We start from the raw sequence: 17,534 nt of genomic DNA, 5'->3' as shown, positions 1-17,534 counted from the left end.
CTCCAAACTTGACTGTGTATGAAGAGTCAAGGCTTGACTGAGCGACATTACGTCTGAGCCGCATCTTTACTCTAAGTTATCATAAGTAGCTTGAGTACTCAGCTACTGGAAATTTGACTGTTTGCAAAGTCTCAAGGCTAGATCGACCAATATTACAGCTGATCTGAATTTTAACTCTAAATCATATTCAGTAGTCTGAGTAATGAACATATCAACAACGAGTAACTGAGGTACTGGAAACTTGGCTGTTCATTTAGGCTCAAGGCTAGATTGACCAACACTACGGCCGAGCTACAGTTACCCAGAGTAGTTGAGGTGCTGAGCAATGAGTAACTGAACTACTGAAAACTTGACTGCTTATAAAGGGTCATGGCTCGATTAACCAATATGACTATTACACAGTAATTTACTGTACAATAATGAAAAATGAAACTCTAGGTCATCCTCAAAAGCTTAAGTACTGGCCAACTTGAGAGTTGAGTAACTGAGCAACTAAATCTGCTCATGAAGGCTCAGATTAAACCTGTAACCCCCCTTTCAAACAAAAATCCTTGATACAGCCCTGTAAGTAATTATGATGACTACTTACTGATACATTTATAAATTTAATTAATTTTCAGAATTTTTGGGAGTTTCCTTAAATGGTCCGCAGATCTTAAATACTAGAAGAATTTCAAACTCTAGAAACAATTGATTGTTGAAAGAATTCTTGGACTCTTGGACTTGATCAAATCGCCTTTGAATAAGCTAGATCAGGAATTTGAGAACATTAAATATTTATTCCCTGTGAGGGTTTGAAGAACCTTGCCTATTTACTGTTACACCCATACATCTTTATTATTGCTGTAACAATTAGACCAATAAAAATGTGTCAAAATAACATAACTTGTCTTTTCAAAAGTAAAAAAACAATAAAAAAAAAGTTAGAAATTATTGTGAACATCTAGAAATATTACCTTCTTCTTGGTTTAATAATTTTTATAATAATTTTTAAATAATTTCTTTATCATCAGGGTCTACGTGTTCATTTTACGGGTCAATTCAAAAAAAGGGGAAGGAGGAAAAACGTATTTTCAAAATGTAGAAGGGGGTAAGTTTGTCGTTTTTTCCATTTTTTTTTTCAATGAAAAAAAAATCAATGAAATCACCCCAAGAAGGTATTTTTAGAATCTAGGAGACGGCAAAACATCTAAGGGCAGAGAATAAGCACCCCTTTCCCTACCCTAATGACCCCTCTGAACGTGATAGCTTAAATCTGTGTGTACCTGGACTAAAGTCAAGTCATTTTATTTTTTGTGGGTTTTTGACACCTTATTTTCGGAAACTCCTCTGATAAGTAATTTTTTTTTAATAAGAATTTTTAGGACTTATCTATCCCTCATTTTCAAGTGAAATTCTTTCTGATCGGTCAAATAAAAAAAAAATGCTTAAATTTACGGCTGGGATTTTCTGACTTGGAAGTTTAAACGTCAGTTTTGAAATCAATGTCATATTTACCTTTTCAGAAAGAAAATATTGCATTTCTCTCGAAATAAAAACTATCAGTAAGATTTATTCTTTTTTAATTTTGTTTTAAAGCTTCCTATTTCAATGAAAACTAAATACGGATAATAATATAAGAGATTAGAGATGTTACTAAAATAAACTTCTGACTTATTTCTCCGATACTATTTTTCAATTCGTAACCTTAAGTGATAAATTTGCGTGTTCTTTTTCTTGAAAGAAAAAGTTTTCTGTCCGATTTCTCTCTTGATTTTTTTTTGTTTTCAAGGTTTTCATGGCAATAGAGACCTATAGAAAAAAAATTGGTCAAGCCTTTGGTTTTCCTGACTCTGAAGTCTAAATTTTGAATGTAGCGTTAAGATATATAGGTCAAGTTTCATTTTCAAAAGGGAAATATAGTTTATTTTTCTTGAAACCAAACATTTTCTGGAAGGTTTTCATTCATTAAATTCATTTAAGACCAAAAGTGAGTTAGACGTCAAGCAGTTTCCAAGTCTTCATTTTTAACACAATATTTCATTGTAAGAACATTTACTAAAAGTATATACTATTCCGTAAACCGCTATACTGTAAACCATATACACGCTATTTCATTGTTTATTTGCTATATTTTCCCGTTTTAATGTGAATCACATGTTCTTTGCCGCTATTTGTGCGCAATTTTATAAAGCATTTATTCGTGTTTCTTTGTGATTGTTTGTGATTGTTGTGATTGTGATTCCGTAAACTACTACAAGGAATTAGATGAACGTAGTTACCTTTGATGCTAGGATTAGTTTTGGCATGACTTCCAACAAGAAACGCATCTCCCTTGGTCTATAGCTGTCAATCAAAGTCGCTTTACTTGGCGGCTCACTAATTTTCATATAGCGTGGATTTTTTTCAGAGAAAGGTAGCCAAGATAGTTCACTCTCTGCGGCTTCTGGGGTTGGATTTCTGTAAAAATAACAGATTAGTCATACGATAGTTGTCAAATGGAGAACAACCTACTCAGTCAAACATTATATTTTCTATACTATTGCTCTGATTATATAATAATGATAACAATTTATTTATAACCCACAAATGAACATTAGAAATGACACTGCGGAGTAAATACAAAAGAAAAAAATAGCAACATCAAGACGAAAACAAACAAAAAAACAAATTAACCGATATCACGATAAAAAAACAAACTATGGCGCTATATATATATATATATATATATATATATATATATATATATATATATATATATATATATATATATATATATATATATATATATATATATATATATATATATATATATATATATATATATATATAGCGCCATATATGGCGCTATAACCATTAGGACATAATTTTTATGAATTCAGATAATACAATTTAAATGTTGCTTTAAAATAAATTTAAGAAGTATTTTTTTTGCAATAGGAAGGGATGTATACCCTGCAGCACTCTAATTCAGGCTTGTTCTAAATAAAGGGAACTGAAAGATTAATTTTCTATATCTCTTTTTTTCTCTTACTCAAGTAGTTCTATATGTTTATATATTTTTTGTTTTGTTGTAATATGGGAACCCCAATGCACTGATGTAAGAATGTCTTTTTTTGGAGTTTCCATACAAACTCAGGTTATTTTTGTTGATGTTTTTGTGATTAAATTATGTCTCCATTGAAAAAATAATAATTCCTACAAGGTTTTTTTGTATAGTAAAGATAAAACTAATACAAGGTATTACAAAGTTTTTATATAGTAAGAAGAGTTCTTTGACGGATATTTTCCTTGATTTTTTTTGTGAATGAAATGTGAATGTGAATGTAAATTAATGCCTTTTTTGAAGTGGCCATACAAGCTCAGGTTACTGGGCTTCATGCTTTCTTTTGTTGATGTTCTTGTGAATAAATTATATCTCCATAATAATTCCTACAAGGTTTTTTTGTATAGTAAAGATAACTAATACAAGGTATTACAAAGTTTTTATATAGTAAGAAGAGTTCTTTGACGGATATTTTCTGTTGGCATACCCCATTCCTAGATTTGTAAATATGAAACTTTAATTTCATAACTTCGATAAGTTTAGTTCAGTATGTTTCGAAAGTTGTTTATCAATCTTATTATGTTTTAGGGGGGCTCTGGCGATGGCACGGAGGGGAGGAGATTGACACACACGATTACAGGATTCCTGGTCAACTTCACTTCCATTTTCTGATGATTTCAATAGGTATTAACGCAGTATGAAAGAAAAGCAGTTTGTCTTGTCTGGGCATATATTTGTCAAAACACCAATGCAAGTTTTTAACGTTCATCGTCAAACAATGAAGGTTGGATTTACTGCAAACTACTACTAAGTGCTACTACTAATAACTTATAAAGACAGGAATCTAAGCCGCCTGAGGCAAACTCAGCTGCGCATGTTCCTCCGCCCCACCAGTCTGTTCAAATTTTTACACCTTCTGATAAGATTCCTAACATCTTTAGTAAAAACGATTCGAAAATATTTTAAATGTCGCCCGGAGATAAAAATAGGTCCCACTTGAACTCTGGGAGAGATATGCGCTATTAGACCTAAATCTTGAGACTTAAATCATTAGTATCTTCAATATCTTGAAGGGGAAGATAAAATTTATGGCATATCCTTCAAAACTGACATATCATTAAAGGGTTTGGATTAGCTTATACGATGTCATTAGCTTCCTTGGATCCTCAACTACTAAAAACAAATTGAAGCACTTGGAGCTTCCACTTGTTCAAACGTTCTCTCAACAGTGACTGTACTAGAATATACTTAGCTTTTCCTGCATGAAGTCCCATGTATATCAGATTTGAAAAATTATGTAAGTCAGCATTAGTATGTTGTATCTTACCAGTCAATGTAAAACAGCAAAACATAGATCGCTTGAAGCTTCCTGCTTGAAGCCTCTGCATAATTTTCTCAGTGGCAGTTCTGGCATATCTTGTGCCCGGGGCAAAATATTGATCAGTACCCCCTTCCCCCTCCTGTCTCCCAAAAAATTTTCAGTCCAAATTTTAACAAAGTTTTGCATTTATTAACAAAATAATATTCAATTTATTAATAATTTATATTCGATTATTTTTAATTTTTTTATTTTCATTTAATTATCTAATTGGCATTATTTGATTACTGTTTATTTTTTAACTTATTTTTATTTTATTAATCATTAACAGTTTATTAACTATTATCATTTATTTGATGCGTTTTCTACCTTATTTTAATAAAAATTAATTTCAAAAATTACAAAATAGTTATAACCGTTAGATTATTATTATAAATTTTGCGCCATTAAAGTTTCTGCACTCAGGGTAAGTTACATATCCTCCATAGATTGAGGCAGTCTTCTAAACAAGAGGAACCTTTCGACAAAACCAGTTGACAATGACCTTCTATGGCGATGTCCATCATCGGTGAAGCGCTTCGGCGGTTTTTTAATGCAAGCTTATACACTTCCAGCCGTACCAGGAGAGCTGAACGCAGTTGATCTTGGTGGGACGTGCGATGCTTAACTACTACGAGTTGTTCTTCCTCACCGCTACCTCACCGCTTCCTCACCGTTCTACCTCGCCTTCCTCAAGCTGTCCTCTCCCTCGCTAAGATATCAGGACATTAAATAATGTCGGATACGTAAATGTTTACTTTGAAGAGGCCATTAGAAGATATTACGCTTAATACAATTCAATATGTTTCTTGGGTTATTTATAAGGTGCCAAACCTTCAAAATAGACGGTTTGTTGTCAACCAAATAGCAGGACATCTTACCCCCCAAATATTTTGTCGTATGTTTAAATCCTCTTTATACAAAAGGATTAAAGTCTTGAATTTGGCGTGTTTCATCAGTATCTGACGCGAAAGTTAAGAACAAGCTGAATAGTTAAAATCTTCGTCTGAAAAGTCAGTGTCTTACTGCCTCGATGGAATGACTGCATTTCAGAACAAATAAATGCTGTTGAGATTAATGCTGTTCAGATCAAAGTCCGTCCAAAAATTCAGTGTCTTACCCACTATCTTCAAATCAATACCTTTCAAACCAGTCATATTAGAAGGATTGAACAATTGATGGCATCGTCGACTTAAATAAATATGAAATATTGATAAAAAAACAATAAGTAAATAATAAATATTAAAAAATATCATAGAAATATCAAGAAAATAGAAATATTCTCGAGGCTTAAGCCTCAAAGCGATCCAGAGCTTTTGTTTAAATGCAGAAGCTTACGTTAAAGTTTAATTTTCTTTTTTTTCAAATTTAAAATACATCAGAGACCCTTCTTTTGAATTTAAAACTGAAAACTATTACATACTTAGTCTCGTCGTATTGATAGTCATACATACTATCAATACTTAACTCGAACAAGAACTGCCTAGAAACACCCAGGAATATGATATATATTTTTTTTTGGGGGGGGGGGAGGGGCTGGTTCCTGAGGCCAATTCCCGTGCAAACGTCCCTGAGTTTTGCCTTTGGCTGTTTCTTTGGAAACTAATGACTGTCTTTTTAAGCCGTGTTTTTGTTTGCCCTTTTAAAATTGAATTGAAAATTGAATTTTAAAATGAAAATTGAATTTTAAAATTAAATAATAAAAGGTGACAAAGTATAATTTAAAATCTTAATTATATAAAATATCAAACCGATAAAGACGCATATTAGCCTAAATTTCTAAAGCAAACAGCAAGTTGTAAAATAGAAAATTCCAAAGGCAAAAAACCTAAGAAACAATAAAAAAAAGGAAAAAAGCTATAATCTAAAAAAAGAAGCTAAATATTAAAATCTTGATTTCTTAATTTAAAAACAATAGAGAAACACGCCAGATTAAATTCTTAAAATAAAAAGAAAGTCATAAAATATCAAAAGAAAAAGATAATCTGCTGTAAAATCTACTGTAAAATTCTACTGTAAAATCTACAGTAGATTAGCATGATGACTAGATCTGCAAATGATGATTTGTTTTGTTTGTTGTCTTTGTCAGGAGCGGGGGGATATTTTCTGTGAATTAATGCCACTGGGCTATTTTGCAATAATTTTTTTTTTTTTTTTTTTTTTTATTGAAAATATGTTCTGAAAGGGCTGAAGTAAAATCTTCAGACTTAGAATCTTGCTTTAAAGCTGGAGAAATAGAATCTTTATGTTGTAATAATCTCATTTCCAAACTCTGGTTAGTACGTCCCCCATATGAGCTTCCGCAAGTACGTGGGATCTAATAAACCCCACTTTGTTGCCCCAATGAAGTTAAATCCTTCCCAGAATTTAGAAAACTAGTTAACTAGTTTTCTAAATTATGGGAAGGATTTTCTTTTTTTTCAAATTTAAAATACATCAGAGACCCTTCTTTTGAATTTAAAAATGAAAACTATTGCATACTTAGTCTTGGCAAAATTTGTCCAGAGTTCTGAAACTAGTTCACGGATTTGTGCATCATTCTCTGAAACAAGTCGTATTTCCTGGGGACCACCTCGAATCGGGAACAGCATTGGTAGATCGTCACCATGTTCCACTTTTGCTGAAATCACATTTTATTTTATTAAGTAACATTCAGAGAACAGCTGTATATAAGCTGTCCAAAAAAAAATATTCCTGCCTACTCAAAGTTGTTGATTGTGTCGGTAATTTAAATATCGTCAGAAAAATATACTAGATCTTCAGAAGGTTGAGCGAGTTCTAATTTTCTTATTTACTCGTCAGTATCAATATTTTCCCTAAGCATTCTTTCTGGTATGAAAAAGAGATAGAGAGAGAGATTAATTTCTAAAATAGGGAGAAAGAGAAGGATAGAGAGGGGCGGGGAGGGAGAGAGAGAGCACAGAAGATTTAGCAAATTCTATTTTTGTTAATAGCTCTTTACTGTCAGTGTTTTTCCAAGATATATTTTAGTTTGACAATTAGGGAGGTCACTTCAGGGAGAAGTACCCACTCCTCTCTAACTTGAAAAAAGGGGGAAGGGAGGGATAAAATAGAAAGAGAGAGAGAGTAAGCTCTTCAAGACATTGTGCAAATTCTATTTTTGCTAATATCTCGTCAGTATCAATATTTCCTTAAATTCATTTTTGTATGATAATTATGGAGACACTTAAAGGGGGAGAGGCCTGTCCCTGTCCCCCTCTAATAATTAAAACATAGTATAAAAATACAAAGGTGGAAATTTTACTTGAAGAAGATGCATAAAAGCTTTTTCTTCATCCCCCCCCACCCCTCCCTAAAATAACTAGGTCTCGTATGCCAAAAAAACTAGAATGGCACTGCTGATAAAAAAAAGAGCCTGAAATGAGTTAGTAAAGATGATTAACCTACAATTCGTAAGTTTCTCAGAAAGAGGAAAGTCCTTAAAGGACGAGAGGCAATTTTTGTGATAGGGCCAAGATCCTCTTGCTCCTTGCTAGTGCAACTTTTTCCCTTATTATAATGCAAATTATACAGGGCAAAGTAGCTCTCACTGGCGCTATCATTTCGGTGTTATTCGTTATTCTTGTCACCAGAATGCTGTTTTTTTTTGTAGTGCGGTAGGGAGCTTTATAGTGACATCTACTTTGAGACAACTAAAAATTGGATGGTGATATTGCTCATGTGAACATTTTGAATTTTCAACAAAGTTATAAGCTTTGCAAATTTAAATTTAAAAAAAAATTTCGCGCCATCACTGGAAATACATAAGCTGCTTGATACCATCAAAAAAAATTTTATTGGGTACTAGCAGCTAGTTAGAGATATTAGGAAGACTAAATCCAAATAAAAGTAAAAAAAAATTAATCTTAATTAATGGCGGTCCTAAACTGAGTACTCCACTTTAAAATTTTAGTTATAGAAAAAGATGTCTTATAAAGTGTGAAAAAGTTACTAGTACAAATGGCATATGCGCTAGATTTTGTTTCAAGGGGGGAATACCTTTCTATCTAGGGAGTAAAATTTGAAGAGAGCGCCAAAAAAATTGGTGAATTAGATGGAAAATGCAAGAAAATATAGACAAGTTCGTAAAGATTTCAGAAGAATGTTCTAAATATTAGGGTTTATGTGCCTGTATTTAAGCCATATAGTTCATCTTGCTTAGTCATGTGAGAAAAAAACACAGTTCTATCATGAGTTCCAACTAAGAAATGAATTAATGTCTTCTGATTTTGGGCAGCCCTGATATTATAAAAGATTCTTGGTGCTTGGAGTATTTTTGTGATGAATGAAAAATTTTGGAGCCGACTGCTTGGCAGCTCTGTTGAATTGCACTATAATTCTAGAATTGTACTTCGTTTCACAGTAATTTCGTTTCAGCATCAGGAAAGAGAAATAAAAAAAAAATAGAAATACGAAATGAAAATAGAATTACCCCTTCCACCAACATAGGATTCGTAGATACCGAACACATTTAAAACTTTTGACAGTGTAACATCAGCGGGATATTCGTAACTGAAAAAATACACAGGGGCTGTTCTCGAATACAATGAGGCAGTTTGAAATGCAGCTGATCGAAATGTGAAGTCATTGCTGGCCTGAAAAGACAAAAAATCACATATGTAAATACAAGACATATAAACTCCTCCATTTACCCTTAGATAACACAGCATATATGTACGAGCGGTAGTGAAATGTCATATACTATCCATTTAATATTTTTTAAATACATCAATCTAGAACTCTCTTCATGACTCTACCTCTTCGCCCAGGCGCAATGACAAATGTTTAGCGCATTACGACGAGAATGATCTGATCGAATGTCAGGTAGCAACTGAAACTATTTCTCTGATGTACTGGGGACTTCCCATTCGGCGCGCTATGATGTTTGTCATTTCTGAAGAAATTTGTCGCTACTGTTCGTGTGTATATATTTACGTTATGTACAGATAATTTAGAACTTTAGAATAGAGTTTCTTAGAGTAAATTTATTGGTTCCTTAATCCAATTTCTTGCAAAGTCCAATTTTGTTTCAATAGATTTTGAATAATCTAGAACCTTTTTTTTTTAATAAACAGCCCCTTTTCTGTAGCCTATTAGACTAGGTAGCCTATTAGAGCCTTTTTTTAGTAGAAAGCCCCTTTTCTGTAGCCTACTAGACTAGGTAGCCTATTAGAGCCTTTTTTAGTAGAAAGACCCTTTTCTGTAGCCTATTAGACTGGGTAGCCTATTTGACTTTATTAGTAGAAATCCCCTTTTCTGTAGCCTACTAGACTTTTTTAAGTAGAAAGCCCCTTTACTGTAGCCTATTAGATTAGGTAGCCTATTAAAGCCTTTTTTTAGTAGAAAACCCCTTTTCTGTAGCCTATTAGACTAGGTAACCTATTAGACTGTTTCAGTAGAAAGCCTCTTTTCTGTAGCCTATTAGACTATGATCCCTATTAGACTAAGATGTGCCATAGATGAAGTTTTAATGGCAGCACAATATGGTTTGTGCCAAAATGGTTTTTAGAATGATTTGATGACAAAATCCTCATGCTTAGATTAATGTGGCTGAATTTACTTAGTCCTGGGATCATGAACGGGTGGTTGATTCAGCAGACAGAAGAATTTAGAGAAGGTTCTTCTAACCTTAGGACCAGTGTTCAGCCATATGCATCTTAGCTATAAATGGTTCGTTCACGCAACAATAGGGTCGTTTTTTCACTTATAAATGTGCTAAGATCTTACATCTTTAGTCAGAAAACACTTAAAAGTGAAATCTTTGAACTAAGATCTTACATCTTTGGTCGTTTTTATGCAAACGTCTTTCATAATTCTGGTCTGATCAGCGGTTTGAGAACAGTAGGCCTGTTTTTTCACTCATCAATGTGCTAAGACCTTACATCTTTTGTCAGAAAACGCTTAAAAGTGAAATCTTTGAACAAATATCTTACATCTTTGGTCGTTTTTGTTCAAACATCGTTCATCATTCAGCTCTAATCAGTAGTCTGAGAACAATGATGAGTGGATCATCAAAGTTCTCTCATCATTTTTCTATATAGCAGAACAGTGGCGGTCTTCACATTTTTTGCTAACATCAGTGAGCTGTAAGATCTTAGAACAAAGATGAGTTAAAAAATGATAATCTTTGCAGAAAGATGTAAGATCTTAGATGTAATATGTTAGTGCTAAAAAACGGGCCTAATGATGAGTAGATCATCAAAGTTCTCTCATCATTGTTCTATATGGCAGAAAGATGGCGTCTTTCACGTATTTTGCTAACATCAGTGAGCTAAAATCTTAGAACAAAGATGAGTTGAAAAATCGATAATCTTTGCAGAAAGATGAAAGATCTTAGATGTAAGATCTTAGTGCTAAAAAACGGCCCTAATGTAAAATCTTTCATACTAGCTATAGCTTAAGACTTTGCGTTACGTTATGTAATATTAAGGAGCAAATTTTGCCCGTAACGCAAACAGTAGACTTTGATTCTTCTTAGAAACTTACGTTACATCAGTTTATGTTACGTTACGGAAACGTCAACAGCCAAAAGTAAAAAGCAGCAACAAAATGAAATTCCTGGTGAGCAGTTAATGAATACTGAAAATAAATTAGGAAAATTTTCTAAGAGAGTATTTAATGCTTGATCACAGCTTGAATTTTAATCTCCATTCTGTATATTTTTTTTTTTTTTTTGTGTGTGTGTGAATATTTTGCTTATAATGATAGTGACGCTTTTAAACGATGATTATCATGGTTAACCTAGTACATGGTGACGTTAACCTAGTACGAAAGGACTTGTTTGTGTGTTTCCAATACAAGCCGAAGTATTTCCAGTAGCGGTTTAGGGGAGGGACAGAGCACTTGTCCCGGATGTGGAAATTTTAGGAGTGCAAAATTTCAAACAAATAATGTAACGGTTATTATCATTTTGTAATTTTTGAAATTTCATTTTTATTAAAATTAAGTAGAGGGCGCAGTTAATAAATGAAAAAAATAATATAATATTAATTGATTAATAAATTAAAATATAATAATAATTAAAATAATTAAATCATAAATAAAAATAATTAAAAAATAAATTATTAAATAATGACTAGATTGAAAATAACATTTTTAATTAATGCAAATTTTGTTAACATTTGGCCTGAAAATTTTGTCGGAGACAAGGGGGTGGGCGCTAATAAAAGTTTTGTGCACTAAACGGTTTCTACATTCTTTTCGCTCTCTCTTTGTATCTTCTGTTTGTTTGTTTTTTCTCTCAAAAATTATAACTTACGATGCAAGGTAAATTAATATTGTCTTTCGGTGCTATGTTTTATTTAATTTTATATGTTTGTTAAAAGTTCGTTTAAAAAATTAACAGCAGGCTTTGATAGAATTAACCCCTAATTTCAAATGAATACAATAACAATACTTGACTTTGGATATTTAAGCCTATAGATGATTGGAGGGAAACTTGTGCTTCCGTGTTCGCCTTATCAACCAACAATTTACAACTTTTACATGTTCTGTATAACATAGATGCATTAGGTGAGTAAAGGGCAAGTTCTCTCGAGAAGCTGTTGAATAAAATAATGGTACTTTTCTCATAATTATTTGCGAGCTGGTGAAAAAAAAGTTTTAGAGCTACTACTAACAACTCAATACAGCATCAACCCGACTTGGACAACCGGGCTGCACACACTCCTCCTCTGTCCCCGTCTATTCAATGTCTCCCTCTTTACGTCCTCTCAAGAAGTTCCCATATTTCTTAAATCTTTCCTTACGACGTCTGAACACCCCGTTCGGGGACGATCTGCTTTTTGCTTGGCCCTAGATGTTCAGCCATTGGAAATCTGTCATCCGCAGAACGTGTCCTAGCCATCTTTAACTTTCTTTCATTATAGTCCAAGAAAGCAGAACTGAACCAAATTTTTCGTACATCTTACTGTTTGAGATACGGTCAGACAGTAAGATACCCAAAACAATCCGCAAATTCTCTAGAAAACTCTACAAAATTCTGAGCCTTGGCTATTCTACTTTTAACATCTTCACTGCTTCTACCATCTTTACTAATAATACTACCAAGGTAAATGAAGCTGCCCACCAGATCAATCTTTTCATTACCCATCGTCACCTTTTCATCTTCACTTATTCCTAGCCTTAGTGACTTAGTCTTCTTAACATTAATTTTCAAACCTATTTTTGCACTGTAGACTCTCAAAACCTCCAAAAATTCCTTCATTTTGCTAATATGTCTGTCTAAGATACTTAAACCATCAGTATAATCTAATTCTAGGAGAATTTTACTTCCCCAGCCGGTTCCATGTCCTCCCATTGTCTTTTCTGTGCCCTTTGGGGCAAAGTTAATCAAAGTGATCCATATAAATGGGGATAGACCACAACCCTGCTTAGCTCCTGATTTAATACGAAACAAGCGACTAACCTCATTTCCTACATTAACCGCAGCAATGTTGTCTGGCACATAGCACTATCCAATTTAATTTTTTTTTTCCACAAAGATGGGAAGGATTTACAAGGATGGGACCTTCTCTAAAGCTATTCTTTCAGCTGAATCAAACGCTTGCTCACAATCTATAAGACAGAAGACTGGGGCTTGATGACTATCACTTCTCAATTTTTAATCTTGGAGGGAAAATTCGGTCGAGGTATCCTCTCTCCTTCGTAAAACCACACTGTTCTTCTCTTAATTTTTTTTTTAACAATGATGCAAAAAAAAAATTCAAATGTTGGGATGGGGTTAATTTTGTTGTTTTTCGATTTTTGTTCAGTTAAAATACTTTAAAAAGGTATTGTTCAATAATGCAAGGGGAAGGAGTGAAAAATCTATGGGAGATATTGCCTCCCCACCCTAAATTTGCGCCTCTGTTACCCAAATAAGGATGGTATCTGAAACAGTTTTATGGACTTGGAATAAAATCAAATTACGATCCATTATTAATTTGTAGCTCTTATGAATTTCTTCTGTTATTTAAAAGGCAAATTTAAAAGCATTTGGCGGGATTCTTTATTTTCACTCTTACTCCTCCTTCAAAGAAAAATATTTGATACTTACGTATTATCTTAACCACACCGTTGTTCTTGATCTGTTTAAAACCGATTTTTCTGAATGTACTCCGAGATAATCAGCTTAGCCTGAGTAAGATACACTACTATGCAGGTACATTTGAATTAAAATATTTAATATATAGACTGGTTAGGTATTTAATATAATTGGTTCTGGGTGGCCTGCTTTCATGAGCGCCCATAAGCTGAATTCCAGGGGGGGGGTGCAAACCACGTCTAATTGGCACTTTTAATGCTATATAATAGAAATCTCAGAACAAAAATATAAAAACAAGCCCCCCTGCCCCCCTTATGGGCGTTCATGCCTGCTTTCTATAATTGTTTGTTGTAATTTCCATAATTTATCTACTAAAGTATTATATTTTTATCATATTCTGGTGTATTGTAAATTCGTACATTGTAAAAAAATTTGTGAAAAAAGTTGAAGGTTGTAAAAATTGTAGAATATTGTGAAAAAAAATATAAAGGTCTTATACAACCTTTTCAATTGAAATGAAAATTCGTGTTAATGGCAACCCTGTTGGAACACACATTGCAGATTGATGTAAACTAATATATTTTGTTTACGTAAATGGACAAACTTTTTATTCCTCTTACTTTTACTCTTTCTGATTACTCTAGTTTATCACGGGCCGAGAATTATTTTAGAGTGGCCCTGCAAATGGCTTTTAGAATTATTTCTTATTTAATTCTTTCTTTGATTGATTAAAAAGGCTATTCATTTTAAAAATCCATCAAAGCTATCTCCGGATCTTCAAATAAACAAATATCAGCCATATTGAGCGAGCAAAAAATTGTACATATAGACGGAAATCACGGACAAATTATCTAAACGTTTAACACTGATTTTACTAGGGTGGAGATGTAAACCCAAAGAGAGACAATGGAAAGGAGACCGAGAAACAAGGAGAGAGACTAAAATATAGAGAGTAAGAGACTAAGAGAAAAGTGATTATTATATTCCGAAATAGCATAAAAAAAGCATCGAGCGGTATGTGAACTTTAGCGATCATTATATTCCGAAATTGAGTTGAATTGAATTTGAATTGGATTAAACTTTATTAAACAAAAAACTGACAGTTTGAAAAGTAGCCGTTCAAGAAGAAACAAAGAAAAAGCATAAAAAGGCATCGAGGGATATGTTAACTTTATTCGTAGATCAGAAATGTCGACTGTTCAATATTTACCGAGAGGGATAGATAGGGTGCGAGGAGAGATGGAGAAATAGGGAGAGATAGGGAAACAGAGAGGGAGGAAAAGAGGCAGAGTAAGATGGGCAAGCAGTGAGTATTTTGCCGATTATAACTAGTTTGGACGAGTCTGTTCTAAGAATCTAGTAGTATGTTCATTGAACTCATATTTAGAATAGTGTTCAAATAATTCTCGTGGCTAACAATACAAATCATAAGTTAAAAGTATCCAGCTCAAAGGCTAAAATTGACATTTCAGATGGTGGCCCACTATACTATACAACATTATTGAGGTAAGATACCGAACATGGTTGACCCTCGAATTTTGTCATTCAACCCGCTTCAAATTTGTTTAGTAGATATTAAGAAATTAAGGCTAAATGCAACTACATACATTGCTTGTCAGATTAAACATGAAAAAGATCTTTTTTTTTTTTTTTTAATAAAAGTATTATTAAGACTCACATCAAGTGCTATGTCAACAGGAACTCCATCTCTTGCCAATCTTCCGTCAAAAAATTCATGATCCAGAAGGTCAATCAAAAGGTCAGGAATATTCTCTAATAAAAAAAATAAATACACATAAAACATATATTAATTAGGCATTAGTAAAAAATGGAAAATAAAACATAAAGTATATTAACACCTTTCCGACACAAAAGATTCTAGAGATTAATTAGATAATTAAGTCTAATTTAACAATTTCTCTTATTTAGTTCTTAAATTATTACATGATTTAAAAACCATAATAAATAATATCTAGTAATATAATATAATAATTATGTAAAGTACATAATTTTATATAATATGTAAACATTATAATTATGTATAATAATTTTATAGATAATATAAAAGTATAATGATTATAATGACTATAATAAATAATAAATAAATAATATTTAGGGAAAAGATTCTGCTATACATTTAGAGGTCACTCATTTGACCCTATTATTCTTAGCATACTGGATAAATAGAAGCCTAGATCATTTCCAGATCGTCTAGGTTTATCATTTCCAGGTTTATTTGCTGCTCTAGTAGCTTAATACTTTTTCCACTCAAATCTTCAATTAAAAGGATAATCTAAAGCCGAACTGGCCTATCGTGACAAAGAAAAGATATGAATCTGAAGAAGAGACAATCAAACGAATATTTCGCCAACATAAAACATAGCGTAGTAAACGCTAAAAGATAACGAGAGAGAGAAAAAACAACAACTAGAATATAAAACTAAAAGAATACAATAAAATATGAAAATAAAATAGCCAAACTAATACATATACATAAAATTTATACTCCAGTATACAAATAGTGAGCTACTTCCATGAACATAAAAAGTAACTGATATTTTTTTTTATGGCTTTTTATTTTATATGTTATGTATATTTTATCATTGTTTACACAATGCTATATATATATATATATATATATATATATATATATATATATATATATATATATATATATATATATATATATATATATATATATATATATATATATATATATATATATATATATATATATATATATATATATATTGTATTCTTTTAGTTTTAGATTCTGGTTGTTTTTTGTTTTGTTTTTTGTATTTCTCTCTTGTGATTTCTTTTAACACTGAAGACGCCTTTTTATGTACGGGCGAACCATTCGTTTGATCGTTCAGACTTTGTGGTTCCCCTAAATTAACAAAATTTTGCGTTCCTCATATACAGATGATAATGTTATTAAAATACAGAAGAAGCGATTAAGGGTGGAATAGGCGGAAACAGGAAGTGGGATGGTAAAATTTTGATGAACTTGTTTTTCTTTTAGCCTCAACGATTCATATGGATATAACACTAGATCACCACAGGCAGTTGTTGTAACGTAAGCAATAGAAGCAGTCCTGGAAGAAGAGAATGGCAATTTAAATTACTAAATGGTGACGAATTTTGTCTGCCTCAGCAACTATTTTCAAAATTAACCTAGTACAACTGAAAAGTACACAAAAGTGAATTACATCCAGCGAAGGGGGGGGGGGATTGTCATTTTATGTATCGTTCCTAGAAAGACCCCGAGCGAAGACGACTTATATAAAACAGATATTTGAATGAAAAAATAATGGGTTTCTCACTCTTCGCTGTAAAACCTCTCACACTAGCATAGCTTGAGAGTTATGTCAGGTTATGTAATCCCAAGGAGCAAATTTTGTTGATAATGCAGGCAATGCTTTGCATACTCTAGTGATACCTAAAATCAGTGGCGCAATTTCGCAAAAATCCTGGGGGGGGCAGAGTTGGAGCCAATATTCCTACAAACAAGTAAAAATGACGGTGAAAACTGAAAAATGAGCCACAGAGTACCATAAAGGTAAAGATATACTAAAGAAAACTGACCCGTTTCTGTGGATGCTTGAATTATGCAGGCTTATCTTAATTTTGACAATATTTTTGGAGAAACTAAATTTCAGCTGAGGGGGTGAACTGGGGTCGATGGGGCAAACTGAAGTCTGGGAGGTGCAGTTGTCCCCCTCCTGCCCTATAGAAAATTAAGCCCCTGCCTAGAATTTGACATTACATCAGATAATGTTAAATTGTGTAAAGTCGATAAACGAAAGTTAATTGCAGTGACAAAATAGATTTTGTGGATGAGCGGTTGATAATTTTTTTTTAATTAATCATTAGACTTTTTCTAGAAAGCCCTTCAAGCTTGATCAGATCTTGAATCTCTTCCGTATTTTAAATTTTTAAATAGTTTGCTAATGACGATTGTGGTAATTTTAAGCAATAAATATGACGGTTTTTTTAATTTTTAGGTTGGCCTAGTGTAAAACAGCTTGTTTAAGTGTGAAAGGTTTCTCTTGCCCCATCTTGAAGACTTTGATCATGGGCTTAGCGTGGGAGAGTGCCCCATGCTTTTCATATTGCCATTTTTT

The 17,534-nt window shown here is 32.7% G+C and overlaps 1 protein-coding gene across 1 annotated transcript in view; it reads right to left on the bottom strand.

Annotated features, from left to right (window-relative positions):
* Nucleotides 1-17,534, bottom strand: part of LOC148941655 (acetylcholinesterase-like) — a 71,401-nt gene that overhangs the window by 5,311 nt on the left and 48,556 nt on the right. Inside the window, exons 9-12 of the mRNA XM_089104497.1 lie at nucleotides 15,086-15,180; nucleotides 8,815-8,977; nucleotides 6,864-7,002; nucleotides 2,262-2,439 (exon numbers count right to left, since the gene is read on the bottom strand). Coding sequence (XP_088960623.1) covers nucleotides 2,262-2,439; nucleotides 6,864-7,002; nucleotides 8,815-8,977; nucleotides 15,086-15,180 — 575 coding nt within the window. The remainder of the gene's footprint in view (nucleotides 1-2,261; nucleotides 2,440-6,863; nucleotides 7,003-8,814; nucleotides 8,978-15,085; nucleotides 15,181-17,534) is intronic.

The sequence above is a fragment of the Artemia sp. Qi Xiang Cuo genome, chromosome 18, assembly GCF_049724085.1.
Source record: "Artemia sp. Qi Xiang Cuo chromosome 18, ASM4972408v1, whole genome shotgun sequence".
NCBI lineage: Eukaryota > Metazoa > Arthropoda > Branchiopoda > Anostraca > Artemiidae > Artemia > Artemia sp. Qi Xiang Cuo.
Note: the sequence above shows the minus strand (reverse complement) of the source record. Positions and strands in the feature narration are given on the sequence as shown.